We start from the raw sequence: 15,407 nt of genomic DNA on the forward strand, positions 1-15,407 counted from the left end.
TCAAAATAATCCTTCAAACTAAAATAAGATTCAAACAAGCAAGCCACCCGAAAAAACACAATCCATGATATCCTGCCCTCCACCCATTGCTCAAATTTCTAACATCAAGAAAATCATATGATGCCCCAATCTGATCGATCAAATCAAAACAAGCAATAAAACACACATACCAGCTAGGTGGGCTTCCGCATGTTTCGGCCGGCGCGGATGACCTCGTCGACAAGTAGAAGTTGAGAAGCAATCACAGGGCTGCACAAGAAATATAAAAAAACAACCAATTCTTCAGGAAATTCGAAATGCAAATACATAATAATAATAATAATAATAATAATAATAATAATAATAATAATCTTTTCTCATTGGGGGAACCGTACCCCGAGTTTATGATCTGGCGCTTGACCGAGTAATTATCAAAGATGCCCTCCATTTGTGGGTCGATGGGTTCGCCAGTGTGTATATTAAGACCAACCACATTCCCCTTGTCGTGCTCTCCCTGGAGATACCAAAACATATGTATAGTGAGTTTTTTCAGGCAGTCTTTTATATTCAAAATTATTGTTTGTATGAACAAATGATTACCGAAAGTTGAATGATCACATCCTGTGTGTCGAGCCCCGAGTTATCAGCAAGTGTCTTTGGAACCACAAGAAGTGCATCAGCAAATGCTTCCACTCCAAGTTGGGCGCGCTATTCAACATAATGCGAATCCAATAATTATATAAAAAAGAAAAACAAACAAATATTTAAGTATATCATTCCTACTCCCATTAACACCAATCTCACCCCCAACACACAACCCCCTCTCCTCCAAACAAAAAAAGGGGTAGAAACAATTGAATGTCGAAGATAAATGTGCTCGAATGAAAAAACTCAAATAAGAGAGCATTTACCCCTTGAACAGTTTTCTTCACTTCATTTACAAGGTATTGCCTGGCTGCCACCTCAAAAGCCCCTGCACCCTATTACATGAAGAATACTTGATTTCTTAAAAATCGGAAAGGAGCTCAAGCAAACAGTTACATTGTTAGAAACTAACCATTTGTTCCCACTTATTGAAGTCTCAATTATATAACTCCAAGCTCAATACACATTACAAAATTTTATTTTCTTCATTGTATATTAATTTCATGATATCCTCAGTGGACAGTTAAAAGTGACAAACAAGCCCACCATAGAACGACAAATATGTAGGCAGGTAGAAACAGATAGTTGATTCGCAATGACAAATTACTTCAAGGTGCATCCTCTACAACTCAATTCAGTGACACTTTGATGGAAAAAGTATTTCACACTTTCAAGCAGTTAATTGAACATAGCAGCAGACAGGCAGCTTCGACAAAAGAACACAACGATGACAGATGTGACAACTTACTAGCACAACAGCTTCATCTTCGATGGTATTTTTAACTGCTCTTAAGCCATCACGGATGGCATCCTTGATTTGAGCAATGGTGTGATCATTTGGACCTACAGAAAGTAAAGTTGTTCACATAAGTAGGAAAAATCAATAGAAACAAGATTCTTAAAATCAGGTTACTCAGATTTTAAAACAAATACAAAGAACATGTAGAACCAAATATAAAATTGGATTAAGAGGTGTGGTTGCCTGGAGCAACACACTCAATAAATAATACAATCACACGCGAAAGGAAGATACCTTTAATGAGGATAGTGCATGAATGGGGGTTTTTCACATTCTCCACAAACGTATACTTCTCTTCTCCAAGTACATGCTCATATACTAATCCAGCCCAACCAAGGCACTCAGGAGTGAGGTCGTCAACAGAATTAACAGCCTCCCCTCCGCATGCCAAAACCAATCTTTCCATATTTCTCCTCTTTGCTCTTCGGAGTGCAATTATCTAATAATTATAAAATAAAATAATTTAGATGGTGCAAACTAGAAGGGCTAAACAACCCAACAATCCCGCTCTGTAAAGACAGATAATAACCTGAATCTCAAGAATTTGTTAATCCTTATTCTCCAAAGAAAGTGATTATATGGAAAAACAGAATATTTGATTTTAAATAGTTCTAAAGAGAAATGCCAGCAATAAACAAAGTCCGATGAAGCATCTAATTTCCTCCCTGAGGTGAAGTCACAAAAATCCACCATGAGTTTGGAGGATTGACATAGCACTTGTGCAGATAAATCAGATTCTACTTCAAAAGATGTAAACTTAAAGTTCTTTTCCTTTCCCACTACTATATAAAACTTGATACTACTGGAAATGACCAAACTAAAACCTAAATTCACACGAACTGACTGACTATCTACAGTAACCACAAACCAGTAGCATGTTAACATAAAACCGCAATTAGAAAAACCTTCCAATAGCCTATGGAAAAGTGTAAATGGTTGCATGTTCTTTATCTTTTGAGTGATCAGGACAATTCAAGAGGAGACTTCTATAAAAAGTCAATGCAACTTACACCAGCTCGAGCAAGAAGGTCCAGTGACGGAGGATCAATCCCCTTTTGATTGATGACAACAAAATTGCTATCACTGTCAGAGCAGACCTGCAATATGAACAAGGATGATCACATTGATATGAAACCATGTAAATAAGTGCTTATCTTACTAAGAATATTCGATTGCACCCTCCAATCCCGTACCTTGTTCTTTAAATCAATAATCTTCTGGACTCTTTCATCAACAGAGCGCCTCTCTGCTGCAACCATTGATTCTCTCTGTTCTGCACTCGAGTAAAAGAACCCTGCATTTATTTCACTGACCAGAACAATGTCAGTACAACAACTGATTAACATCAATAGAACTATATGCAACATATCCCAGCCAAATAAGCAATGTGTGTACCTCTTCTCATACTCCAGGGATACATTACATGTCAAAATATAACAATTCTCTGCTCGACGCTTCATATCTGGATGCCTTGAACCATGATCAAGAACAAGCCCCTCAACCTAAACACAGCAGGAAGACAACAATAACATTGTGGGTAGGCAAATACCTATACTAGAAAATAGACATCATCTAGTGGGTAAAGAAATCATCAAAAGCATATAAAGTACTAAATTTTTCATTTTCCAATAATGATAAGGGGAACCAATGGCCATGAAAATCCTAGTGTGCCACATACTTACCTAAGATACAATAAGTTTTTATCACAAAAGCATTATTATTCTTACACATAATAGCAGGCAAAATAAGTTTCATTTGCAGTAATTACTCATGTAAGCATAAAACTCAGAATTCAGCATTAATTTAACAATTGCTAAGAAAGTAAAGATGAACATCAAAGCAAACATTAGAAAATAGTTACTATTGAAACTATCAGAAAAACCAAACAAATTTTAACCCATCAAATTGGCCTACCAGGCGAGTGTCAACATCAAACTTGTGGCGCATGTGCATTATCTCAACCATAAAGAGATCTATTGACTCCTCAGGTTTGCGAATGCAGAGCACCTAAAACAGCAAAAATATAAAATTATTAAACTGTAGATCATAGTTATTAATAGCAAATGTGATATCAAGGCAGAAAGGCTCTAAGAACCATGACATACACGTACATTTAAATGGTAAGAACCTTACCAAAATATTGCAAAATGCAATTTATAATTAACCGTTTAACACCAATCCCAACAAGAAGGAGAGTAAACAGAAAGAAGCATATTTGAAGCAAATGCAAATGACACAACTAAAAGGGGACTGAAGATCACAAGCATTGAAAACATAGGAGTAGGAAAGAGAGAATGTACTCCCGTAGCTAACTAGGAACTAACTGCATGGGATCACAGATTCCCTACTCATCTGATTGTTTTTATTCTTTATATATATATATATATGTGTGTGTGTGTGTGTGTGCATAAAACAGTGTGATTTGTTGTACCAGGTGCTTGTTTCAAGTACAACCTAAACCATCACTGATTATTGAACATGGTGCTCACGATCATGAAGATTAAATAAAATTAAAACCATTAGCACTTACAGAATTTACAATTATGTCAGTCAGTTGATCTGCCAATGCTTCATATAACTGAAAATGAAAAAACAATGAACTTCCGTCAAATATACGAAAAAAGAAAAAAAAAAATAACGCAAACCATGCAACATTAATCAAAGATAACCTTAGTCCTTAATGTTGTTCTTGCAACCATCTTCAGTATCTCTTTATCAGGTTCGTCACCCATAACCACAGGAGTCTTAAATTTTTCAAGAAATTGCAGTGTGGCCCGTTTAGCTATTTCAAATCCATCTACTAGAACACGTGGATGCATTCCTGAAGGAAGAAAAACCAAGTTTAAAGCCTCACAAAAAAAAACAAATGAAAAAAGAAAAAGAAGCAATTGATGCAATATCAAACACATCTAGAAACCCAACACTTAAACAAGTCAAAATAGCCAACATTAATGAACCAGAATTATAAATAATATTCACCAACAACTTGTATAGTTTCAGATTTCAATATCAATAGGTATTTTCCTCTTGCAATGCTTGTGCACAGAAGATTGAATTTCTTCGCAACTACTTCAACACAATGTCCAACTATTAATAGCGTTTTAAACAATATGGAACTGCTTTTATAGCATGGGACTGCTCACTCATTCACCGATGCAGATCTAAAGGAGAGTAGTTTTCACTGACCTTCATCTATGTACCGCTCCGATTGCTTCATAAGCTCGCCAATAAAGATAACAGTAGAAGTAGTACCATCTCCACTTGTCTCATCTTGTGCAACGGCAGTCCGCGCAATCATTATGGCTGTTGGACTTTGAATTTGCTTTTATTATGATCCAAAGAGCAACAACATAGTGAGAATGATGTCATCTACAAACATTTCTACAAATTATTCCTAAGAACACATCAAAAGCACATTCAAGAATACTCTTAAAAGTCATAAAAATTTCGAACAAACCACTCCACTCCAGAAAGAGAAAATGTAACATTACGACATCCAGTTCACTCAATTCATCAATCAGATTCATAGTTGCATTCCCTATTGACTCCAGATTCATCAATTTTATCATATGGCCTCTTTAGCATAATACTTGGTTCTACCAAATGAAGGTTAAAAAATTGATGTGTGTATCTTGAGCTTCCTATAAAGTTGCTACTCTTACTAAAACAAATCATAATTTAATCGGAGCTCTAGGCATACTGTGCACATTAAATAATTTAAACCAGGTACAATACGAATACTACATGTGAATCCCCAAATGATCAACAAATAAAAGAATTGAGGCATACATCAGAATGCACATTTTCATCAACCAAAGTTTGAGGTTGGGAGCGGTACTAAAAAAGAAGAGAACAAACCATCTCTTTCAAAAGAGTATTCCCATCTTTGGTAAGTTTAATATCTCCAGCTCCACCAACAAGCCTGAAGATACCAATTACGAACCGAAAGTCATACACACAAAATCCAATCCAGAAAAATGAGAACAAAATATATACAAATAAAACTGAAAATGTAACATTGAGATAAAAACAAAGTGAAGAATACATTTTGATAGTCCCTTTGGGACCGAGATTCGTCCTGAGCACATCTTGAAGACCCTTTGCCGCATTGATGTTCATGTGCAAAGCATGAGACTTGTTCAGCACCTCGGCGTTCGGATTCAATACCTTCAGCGACATCGTTCCAAGCGAAGCAAAAATCTGCGTAGAGGTTGATGTAAGTAGTATCGCGAGAAGGATCTGGAAATCTATCTAGGTACAGAGGAGTGTAAAGAATGTCGAGCTTGGGGTAGAAGAAGGGTTTTTAAGGTAGACAGTAGACTTGCTCATTCGGTTTCGAACCGTCGGTTCGAACCTCCGGGTTCGACGCTCAAACCGAAACCGGGCACAAACCGAATCGAAACCGAACCGAAACCGTCGTTTCCACGGTTCGGTTCCGAGGTTGAAAGAAAAAGGGAAAGAAATGGGAGGAAGAAGGAAGAGGGAGAACCTGTGTGTGCGGGGGCGCAGGCGCGGCTGCGGCGGCGTCCGAAGGAAGAGGAGAACCTGTGTGGCTGTGTGCGAGGGCGGCTGCGGCGTGAGGCGTCCGTGGAGTGTGGAGTGTGGATGCGGATGCTAAGGGTGTGTTTGTTTTCGGTGTTTGGATTTTTAGCTCGGATTTGAATAGTAAAAATTTTAAATTTGAATAGTTGTATGATGTAATATAAACAGACGTTGATGTGATATTTTAAATGTAAAATTGATTTTTAGTATAATATAAAAAATAAAAAATAAGTATTTAATTTAATATTTTTAGAGAAAAAAAAATTTAGATAAATAGTAGATATTAAATCAAATCCCCTAAACAAACATACCCTATTATTAGGGTTAAATTAGTGTATTTTATAATAATATTATTATACTTATAATTAAATTTTAAAATATAACAATAATAATATTAATAAATATAAATAATTATTAATAATATTAAAAAATAATAATATTATTAATATTTTTTTATTTATATTTTATATTTTATAATTTTTTATTATATAATTATATATAATTTAAATTATTTTATATTATCTATTAATCTCTCTGTCATAATAATTAGTGATAGTATTATTATATTATTTTTTTATAATTAATAATATTTATAATTTTAAAATAAATTTAATATTCTCCGTATAAATATAATTTTAATTTGGTTGAATACGGGATTTAATAAATATTGATAGTTGATAAAAAGTATGAACAAAAGATTTTTTTTGTCATTGTGAGTGTATTAGTGTAAAAAATAGTGGTAATTGTGTGATAAAAATGAAAAAATAGGGATAATTTTAAGGTGATATGATTATTTATGAAAATAAGACTATTATTTAGGACAAACAAAAATAGTAAACAAAATTGTTGTATTGAGACGAAAGGAGTATATAATTACAATATTTTTATAATTTAATTATTTTTATATTTTAACAATTTAATTAATTAGTTATATATATGATTTTTATATAATAAATATAACTAAATAAAATTAAAATAAAACTTAATTATTTTTCAATAAAATTTAAATTTTTAAAAAAATAAAAAATAAAAAATAAAAATATTAAAAATAATTATATATAAACCTGTAACCGGTGATTTTTAAATCGAAACCGAAGATATATAAACAGTAATCAAAACTGTCATTCGATTTCGATTTGATATTAGACAAACCCTTAACCAGCAATTTGTAAATGTAACCTACTGTTTGAACCGTTTGGGCAGCGTTAGGCTTGCCCATCCGGTTCCGGTTCGCATGTTTTTCGAACCGGCGGCTACGGTTTGAACCGAATCGACTCAAATCGAACCGAAACCGTCGGTTTTCGCTTCGATTTGGGGCTTTGCCAAACTTGAAGTGGCGGTTGGGCCAGCGAGGGTGACGGGTCTTGCGGTGGAGGAGGCGGCGGCAGCGGAGCAGCAAGAAAAAATAGAAAAGAATTGAGGAAGAAGAAAGAAAGAGGAGTACATGTGTTGCTGTTGCGGGCGGCGCCGTATGTGGAGTGTCAAAACTCAAATCTGATTGTGTAAGGGGGACGGAGCAGGGCAATTTATTTAGGGCTTAGACCATCTTCAACTGATTATGTTTTCTTCTATTTTTGCAGGGTGTTCAGAAAAAAGCTGAATCAATTCACCCTGCACTTTGGCAGAATTCACCCAACTGAAATCAGCAGTCCATCGAAATACTGTAGTACCAGTTAATTCCAGCAGATGTATTTTTATTTTTTTTAATATAATTATCTATTTGTTTATGTAGGTATCTATTTCTTTTTATATTTATTTAATTTTAATATTTTAAATATCATTAACAAAATAAAAAATTGCATTAATTTTTTTATTTTGTTTATTTTGTTTATTTTTTTAAGCTTATATTTTATATATTTTATTTTTGTTACTTTTAATTTTATTATTTTTTATTATAATTTTCTAATTAATATTTATAGTAAATTATTTATTAATTTAATATTTATTAAAATTTATAATTAATTGATTATGGTAAAATAATTATAAATTATTTATATTAAATCTAAAATATTATAATATTTATAAATAAAAAATAACATTAATTATAAAAAATATTATAACATTAAATAAAAGATAAATTTAAGAATACAATATACAATTTATGCGTACAATATTATTAAAAAAAATTACTTAAATAAACTTAGAAATATAATATTGAATTAAAGAAAATATTTTTTAACCCTGCAAAAATGAAGGGTATGGTTGAAAAATAAATATAATTAGAGACAGGGTTACTATAAACCCTGCAAAAACAGAGTTATGGGTTGGAGATGGTCTTATATATATATATATATATATTTTGTAACTTATAAAATGGAGTTTTGTACTTGTGCCACTTGAAAAGACCATTATACCTTTCGTTTATTACTGATTAACTGTTTGTCTTCTTCTACTCCATCATCGTCGTTTGTCTGTGTTGCCTTAGCCAACCGTCACCGCCGAGATAGCTCCGTCCCCGTTCATCCATCCCCTTAACTTCCCTCCTTATCCTCATTCCTAATCCCCTAAGCCCTAAACCCATAGAAGCCCCTAAAAAATATCCGGTTTAACGTCATCATTGCTCATATCTGCCAATGCAAGGCCTTCTGCCCGGATCCGGCAACGCTGGCTGCGATTCGTTGATCCTTTTCACCGTCGACATCCGGTCTCAGTTTTATTTTCCTTCTGCGTTCCTGTCTTTCATTCACCACTGTTGTTAAACCATCGCCGCGGGTCCCGCCACCAACAACAAAGACCGTCTTGCCACTCAATCCATCAAGACAATACTTGATGCACCTGATTCCCACAGCTGCCGACTAGGGTAAAGGTGCATTTTTTGGGATGATATAGCCTTGTGAAAAATAATACAAGTAACAAAAAATACTTGTGTCAATATTCTGATTTTTTTCCCATACTATTGCATATGATTGAAGTCACTTCTTTTGTATTTGCAGCTTTATAACTCAAAAAATTTTGCTAAGAGGGCCATCGTTGTTGCAAAAACACTCTAAAACCATTGGATATTTGGATGAGGATTTTGTTTAACTAAAAAACTATAATATCCTTAATTAGTTATTGGGATAATATCGTTTTTCATTGTAAAAAATGACTATAATATCCTGCAGGGTCCTGTCTATAAAGCACCATCTTGTAGCATTGATGGAAGGAACTTCGACTATAATGCAATATGAGATTTTAAATAATAGAAGACATATGTTAACGAAGGTAAAATGACATTTGTTTCTGGTATACCTTTGAGAATCTTATATTTTTCTTTAAATGATGTCTGTCTTGTAAATATTTTGCATTAAATTGAACTCCATCATATATTTTCAAGGATACTTTGGGTACAATGAAGCTATGAGAAATTACAAAAGGCATAGTTATTACAAACTATGGAGGGGCTAGTGGTTCATTTTTATTTGATTTGATTCATATATGTTGTGGCTTCTTAGGTGGGTGGGATTGTAACACCCCGTCCGGTTCAAACCGGAGCGTCACCGCCACGCCACACCGTAAGGTTCGTTCATCAACCAACGAGTCTTAAGCTGTGGTGCTAAGGCTAAAATAATAAATACAAACAACTAATAGATACTTAGAATTAAAGTGTACCGGCTTATCATTTAAATAAATAAAGTTCGAGTAAAAAACATAAGTTGGAAATAGTTCTTAGACATTAATAATGGATTTCAAAAACATTTTAGAAGATAAAGTAGTTAGTTCCCCCTGATGGATCATATGACGTGGATGCATCATTTAGGTATAACAGAAACATGATCACCTACAAAAAGGTTGTAAGAAGAGGGTTAACACAACGGTTGTGTAAAAGCAATTAATCGAAGATAAATTAATACGGTATAATGCCACAAAATCATTTAAAGAAGATAATTTGAATAAGATAACACATATCACATAAGGATAACTCACACACACGAGTCTTTTAGCCTCTCCCTTATATCTCATTTTCATTCTCAAATAATAGTAATGAGCACATCACGAAGAAAACTCCACTGGACCTTAATCAGGGCCGGCTCGACCCAGTTTTCCAACTTTATTACTTCGTAGACACGTCACATAGTTTCACATAACAAACATAGAGTCACAACTCTCAAAGGAAAATCCACAATATGTACATAATGGTTCGAAACCCAAAATACACTTAAATTAATTTATTATTAGTTTGCGAGGGACGCCATACGGCCCACAACCCTCTAGTCTCCAATATAACATACCAAGAGGGGATTGTACGCAATTCAACCCTCCATCACGGATGACGGTCAAAAGACCTTTTTCATCGTGAATGACAGGCACCTCGGAATCACCCAAAAAAGAACCTGCCATCTCGATCCCTCGACCTAGCCCATTCGGGATTTAGTTCAAATTTAGCTAGTTATCCTAAAATACCGGTATAGCCTAACGTGTTTGCAAGACACAGAGGTGGAAGACTATGCCTTATCATCCAAACAATCGATAAGTTGATCGGACTCGACGGGTAGTTTCAATTATCAATTTGACAAAATACTCAACATACTCTTAGGCAAATTTCAAAAAGAGTGTTTTAAACTCAAAATATTCCAATTATCAGCATTTAACCATGCAAAAGTAGGATATTAGACTCAACAAGTTTGTTATAATCTCTTTATTTCGCCAAATAAATATTCGAAAAATATGTCAATCACAATAGACATGGTCTAACTAAAAAAAAATCATAATATTTAAATATTGTTACGTACGAATTTTATAATTAGGTTAAAGGCCCAAGATATAGGAAAATTTGGGCCTGTAATCGAGTACGTTTGGTGGTTAAGGAATTTTCGGAGTGATTGGCTAGACCGGTTGTCCTTCTGAGCGAATAAGCGGGTCGGTTGGTCCGTGGTCCGATAAGCAAGTCGGAAGGTCCGCGGTCGGACAGGCAGGTCGGTTGGTCCACAGTCGGATAAGCAAGTCGGAAGGTCCGCGGTCGGACAGGCAGGTCGGTTGGTCCGCAGTCGGATAAGAAGGTCGAAAGGTCCACGGTCGGACAGGCATGTCGGTTGGTCCGCGGTCGGACAGACAGGTCGATTGGTCCGCAGTTGGATGAGCTAGTCGGCTGCTGTGGAGGTCGGCTGCTGCGGAGATCGAGCGAGAGAACAGTAGCTTGGTCGGTTGGGTTACGCGGCTGGTAGGACGGTTGAAAACACGTGTCAACAAAAGAGGAATTAGTAGACGGTTGAGAGTAGGTATTGTAACCGTTCAGGCAACGGTTCCAGGTATCGTTTCTGAGAAATATTTAAGGATTGAGGTCAGCAATTGGCAGGGTATCTTCAATCATCTTCAAACGACAACAAAGTCAGTGATTCGAGGATCATCCTTTAATTTTCAGTTTGTAGCATTTATTTTCCAGTTTACTTATGTACCGTACAGTGTTTAGAGATTCCTAATTTCAGGCACTAATTATATCAAATTCGGAGATAATTTCTTATTTTCGGATTTTCCTTTTTATTGTTGAAAAATTGTATCAACAAATATAATCGTAAATCTTTTTCCAAAAATCATAACTAGGTTAGGGAAAAACTAGGGTTTCAAACTCATCCCATAAATTTTACGATTTTCAATTTAAAATACAATAATAATCTTCACATAAGCTTAGATGACATTATAATCTAACTTTCTAGAAAAAATTAGCAAAATCTAACACTTTTAGGGCAAATTCATTTGACAACAATTTTGAAAAAAATATCAATAGAAAGGGTTTAGGGATTATAACGTATCATCTATCTAAGATTAATCCCACTTACCTTAAGAGAAAAGACCAGAAGGAAGAATTTTGAAGAAAAAGAACTCCAAGGAAGAAGGGGTTTAGGGATTAGAACGTATCATCTATCTAAGATTAGAACTTATGGCGTGTTTGACAATTAGATGATAGTTGTTAGCTGATTCAATTAGCTGATAGTTGTTAGCTGATTCAATTAGCTGGTTTGACTAGCTTATTCGATTAGCTGTTTGTATTAAAATGTTTGGTAAAACAACTGTTTGATATTAGTTGTTTATACGTAAAATGACAATTGAGGACATTTTTATTTTATTTTTGTTTCTAGTATATTCAATTATGTTATTTTGAATTTAGAATGTTTAAAATTTTTTGTTATTAGTTATTGAAAATTGTAAAAGTGTTTTTATTACAGTTAGATTTAAAAAAATAATATATTTTTATTAAAATATATAAATAGTTTTTTCTATTGAAAATGATGTAAAATATAAAATAATAAATTTTTCGTGTATATATTTATTATGTTAGTTATCGATTAGTTCATTATATTTAGTATAAAATTTATATAATGTAATTTTAATATAAAAATAAATTATTAATATTTATATTTTCTATTTTATGCTTATTTTAATAAATTTATATATTTTACAATTAAAATAATTTTTATATAAAAATTAATTATTTGAAATTTATAAAAATAAAACTATATTATAATAAAGTATTCTAATATAATTAATAAATAATCAAAATATATTTATTTGTGTAAAATGCATAATAAATTTTTAAGGGCATATAAGGAATAAAAGAATTTTTATAAAGTAAAAGCTATTTCAAAATGTTGGGTAAGTTAGCTTTTCAGAAATTAGTTTTTTGGGTCCAAAAAGCTATTCCAAAAAGCTAATTTACCAAACACCTAAATTAGCTTTTTGACTGGTCAAACAGCTAAAAGCTGTTCAATAAGCTAAAAACTTTTCAAAAAATTATTTGCTAAACAACTCCTTAACAACTATCAGCTAATTACCAGGCCCGATGGAAAGAATATTTAAATTATAATTTAAAACTATAATTTAAATACAAAAATTTAAAATATAAAAATTGAATTATATTACAAACTTAAAATTATTAAATATAATTTAAATTTTTTATAATAAATGATGAAAAATACAAATAATTTAACATTGAATTGTAATTTTATTTTTTAATTAATATATCATTCATAAATTAAAATTTTTAAAGATAATCTATCAAATTTAATTATATATATTTTATTATATAATTAAATTTTTTAAAATATCATTAATAAAATTTAAAATAAATTATAAAAATTCTATAAAAAATACAATTATTAATAATATATCATTATGAATAAACTTTACAATTTAAAAACAAGTTTGTTTCTTCTTTTGTTTTTATTTTTGTTTTTTAAATAGCTGTTTTTATAAAAATTTATTTAAATGTAAAATCTGTTTTCTCTAATTTTCTTCATACATCTTTTCAAAATAATTACTCATTTGTCATCCAATTGTGTGTCTATTTGATCGGACACAAATTTAAAAAAAAAAAGAAATAAAAATAAAACTTTTTAATTTTTTGATAAAATAAAAAATAAAAAAATGATATTTTTATACTAAAAAAACAAAATAAATTTAAATAGCAACAAAAAAAAAAAAAAGAAAACTGAAAATAATAGATTTGAATGACAGAATCAATAATACATTACACACATATACATTAGCTATTTTTATATTTCCTATACCATATATATATATATAATAAAATAAAAATAATAAAAAAAAATAAATCTTTTTCAACTTTTGGCTTAGTAAGTTAATCCAAACGTAGAAAAGTGCAAAGCCTAACACAGATCTGAGTTATAAATATATATATATATATATATATATATTTTACCCTTTTTATTTATTTTGCACAAACCTATCTATCGCCGTCTTCATTTGTCTCCCCAATCGACACCACACAAAGAGCGATTTTGCGGAGGAGGTATGAGGAAATTCGATCCATGGCCGGTGTTCTTCAAGCGGGAGTGGAATCGCAACTGGCCTTTCCTTGTTGGATTCGCTATTACGGGAACTATTATCACCAAGTTCTCCCTTGGCCTAACTGGTGAGCTGCTTTTGTATTTGGAGTTGCGATTGATTGATTGATCGATTGATCCTTGTTTTTGTGTTTTGTGGTTATCTCTTTTGGTTTGGTTTGATTTTGATTTTTTTGTATCTTCGCAGAGGAGGACGTGAAGAACTCCAAATTTGCGCAGCGGCACAAGTAAGGCTTTTGATTATTTTACTGATAAAATGTAAATTTACATCTATTCTTTGGTTTGATTATTTGATTGATATGAGATAATTAACAGCGTTTTAGAATGACTGATTTGCCTCTGATTTACATTTTATTGTGTGTTGGAAGACAAGTAATTGGTTTTGATACGAACAATAATATTTTGATAGCCATTGTTTTGTTTTGAGCATGATACCATCTATCAAGCACAAACAATTATTTGGATGAAATCAATCTATGAAATGAAACACTTGCTAGTGTGTGTATTTCCCATTTTAAGTGTTGCATTTTGCCATGATTCTGTAAAATCAATAGTTTATCATAGACACTGTATTAACATGAATGAAAGAATCTGCTGCTTATTATCCTACTTCCCTTATGATCAATCACACAGTTATCAAGATCTCCAATATGTTTGTTGTTTGATGGTTGATCAACAGTGAAATCTGTAATCTCCATTGACTCAATTCATTTTTAAAATTAGTGCATGGTTTTTGAGATTGAGATTCATCAAGAATTAATTATGCATAACCCTACCCTAGTTACAGAAAGTTAAGTTACAATAGCATCAAATCAAAACAATAATGGGTATAAGTTAACTAACATCGGAGATGGGAATGGAAGGGAAGGGAGGTGAAGTGCAGGGGGTTTGTCTGTTCTGTTCTGTTGGTAATATCATTAGTGTGTTAATTTGTGGGATTTTGGTTTTGAATAGTAAAATTTTGAATTGAAATAGTTGTTTGGTGTGATATAATAAATGAAAAAAAAATGTTTGATTTTATGTTTTGAGGAGAATGAAAGAAAATTGGAATAGTAAACTCAAAACCGAAATCGCACAAGTAAACACACCCTTATTTTTTATTTTTAATATCGACCTTGCATTTAATTATAATTTGCATTGTAGTGTATAAGGCCCTACCTGAGAGCATTTGAAAGCAATTCTTCTTCTGGACTCTTAACGAATATTATATTTTCAAGTTGCCAGATTTCTGTATGTCATTTCCCTTTTAGTTAATTTAATTAACCGTCTCACCTAAAAGATTAAATTTAAAGGGATACGCATCATCTATTTATTTATATATTACGGGAGTCAGCCAACAGTTTTCTTGCGTGTATCACCTCCTATTTTATTTTGGATTGTTCGATATGATGATTCTATGGCACTGTATTCTTTCTGCAGGTGAAAGGGGTTAGTGAGTGATTTGGTTGCTGATGCATTGATAGTTTCTTTGATTTTCACTTTTTGCCGTATCTCCTAGATGATATATCTAAAATAAATCTTGCGAACATTTCAGCTGAATCCGTAGTATTTGTGAGTTGATTTCATTAAGTTGAGGTGTATTCGTGATGAAGAAAGAAAATGCTCCTCATTGTTATTTGAACATTTTGATTGAATGAATGATATTGAACTGATTTCGAACA

General features: G+C 32.5%; 2 protein-coding genes across 3 annotated transcripts; one reads left to right on the forward strand and one right to left on the reverse strand.

Moving 5' to 3' along the window:
- Nucleotides 1-6,068, reverse strand: LOC127250858 (T-complex protein 1 subunit zeta 1). Its single transcript, XM_051274290.1, has 16 exons — nucleotides 5,913-6,068; nucleotides 5,469-5,623; nucleotides 5,282-5,345; nucleotides 4,610-4,745; nucleotides 4,093-4,244; nucleotides 3,954-4,001; nucleotides 3,338-3,430; nucleotides 2,819-2,925; nucleotides 2,617-2,731; nucleotides 2,434-2,520; nucleotides 1,658-1,862; nucleotides 1,373-1,467; nucleotides 891-959; nucleotides 580-687; nucleotides 375-493; nucleotides 1-249 (listed from the first exon to the last, which is right to left on the reverse strand). Exons 2-16 carry the CDS (start codon nucleotides 5,600-5,602, stop codon nucleotides 174-176), a joined length of 1,608 nt encoding a protein of 535 aa, XP_051130247.1. The 5' UTR covers nucleotides 5,603-5,623; nucleotides 5,913-6,068; the 3' UTR covers nucleotides 1-173.
- Nucleotides 6,069-13,605: 7,537 nt separating this feature from the next.
- Nucleotides 13,606-15,407, forward strand: LOC127250863 (ATP synthase small subunit 6, mitochondrial). 2 transcript variants are annotated; one of them, XR_007838793.1, is made up of 3 exons: nucleotides 13,706-13,814; nucleotides 13,934-13,973; nucleotides 15,166-15,407. XR_007838793.1 is itself a non-coding variant. In XM_051274300.1 (2 exons), the coding sequence occupies exons 1-2, from the start codon at nucleotides 13,694-13,696 to the stop codon at nucleotides 13,975-13,977; spliced, it is 165 nt and encodes a 54-aa protein (XP_051130257.1). In that variant the 5' UTR covers nucleotides 13,606-13,693. The 2 variants fall into 2 exon arrangements, 1 of the variants encoding a protein (XP_051130257.1); XM_051274300.1 differs by lacking the exon at nucleotides 15,166-15,407 and having other exon boundaries at nucleotides 13,606-13,814; nucleotides 13,934-13,977.

This window comes from Andrographis paniculata, unplaced genomic scaffold (genome assembly GCF_009805555.1).
Source record: "Andrographis paniculata isolate CXL003 unplaced genomic scaffold, ASM980555v1 Contig38END, whole genome shotgun sequence".
Taxonomy (NCBI): domain Eukaryota; kingdom Viridiplantae; phylum Streptophyta; class Magnoliopsida; order Lamiales; family Acanthaceae; genus Andrographis; species Andrographis paniculata.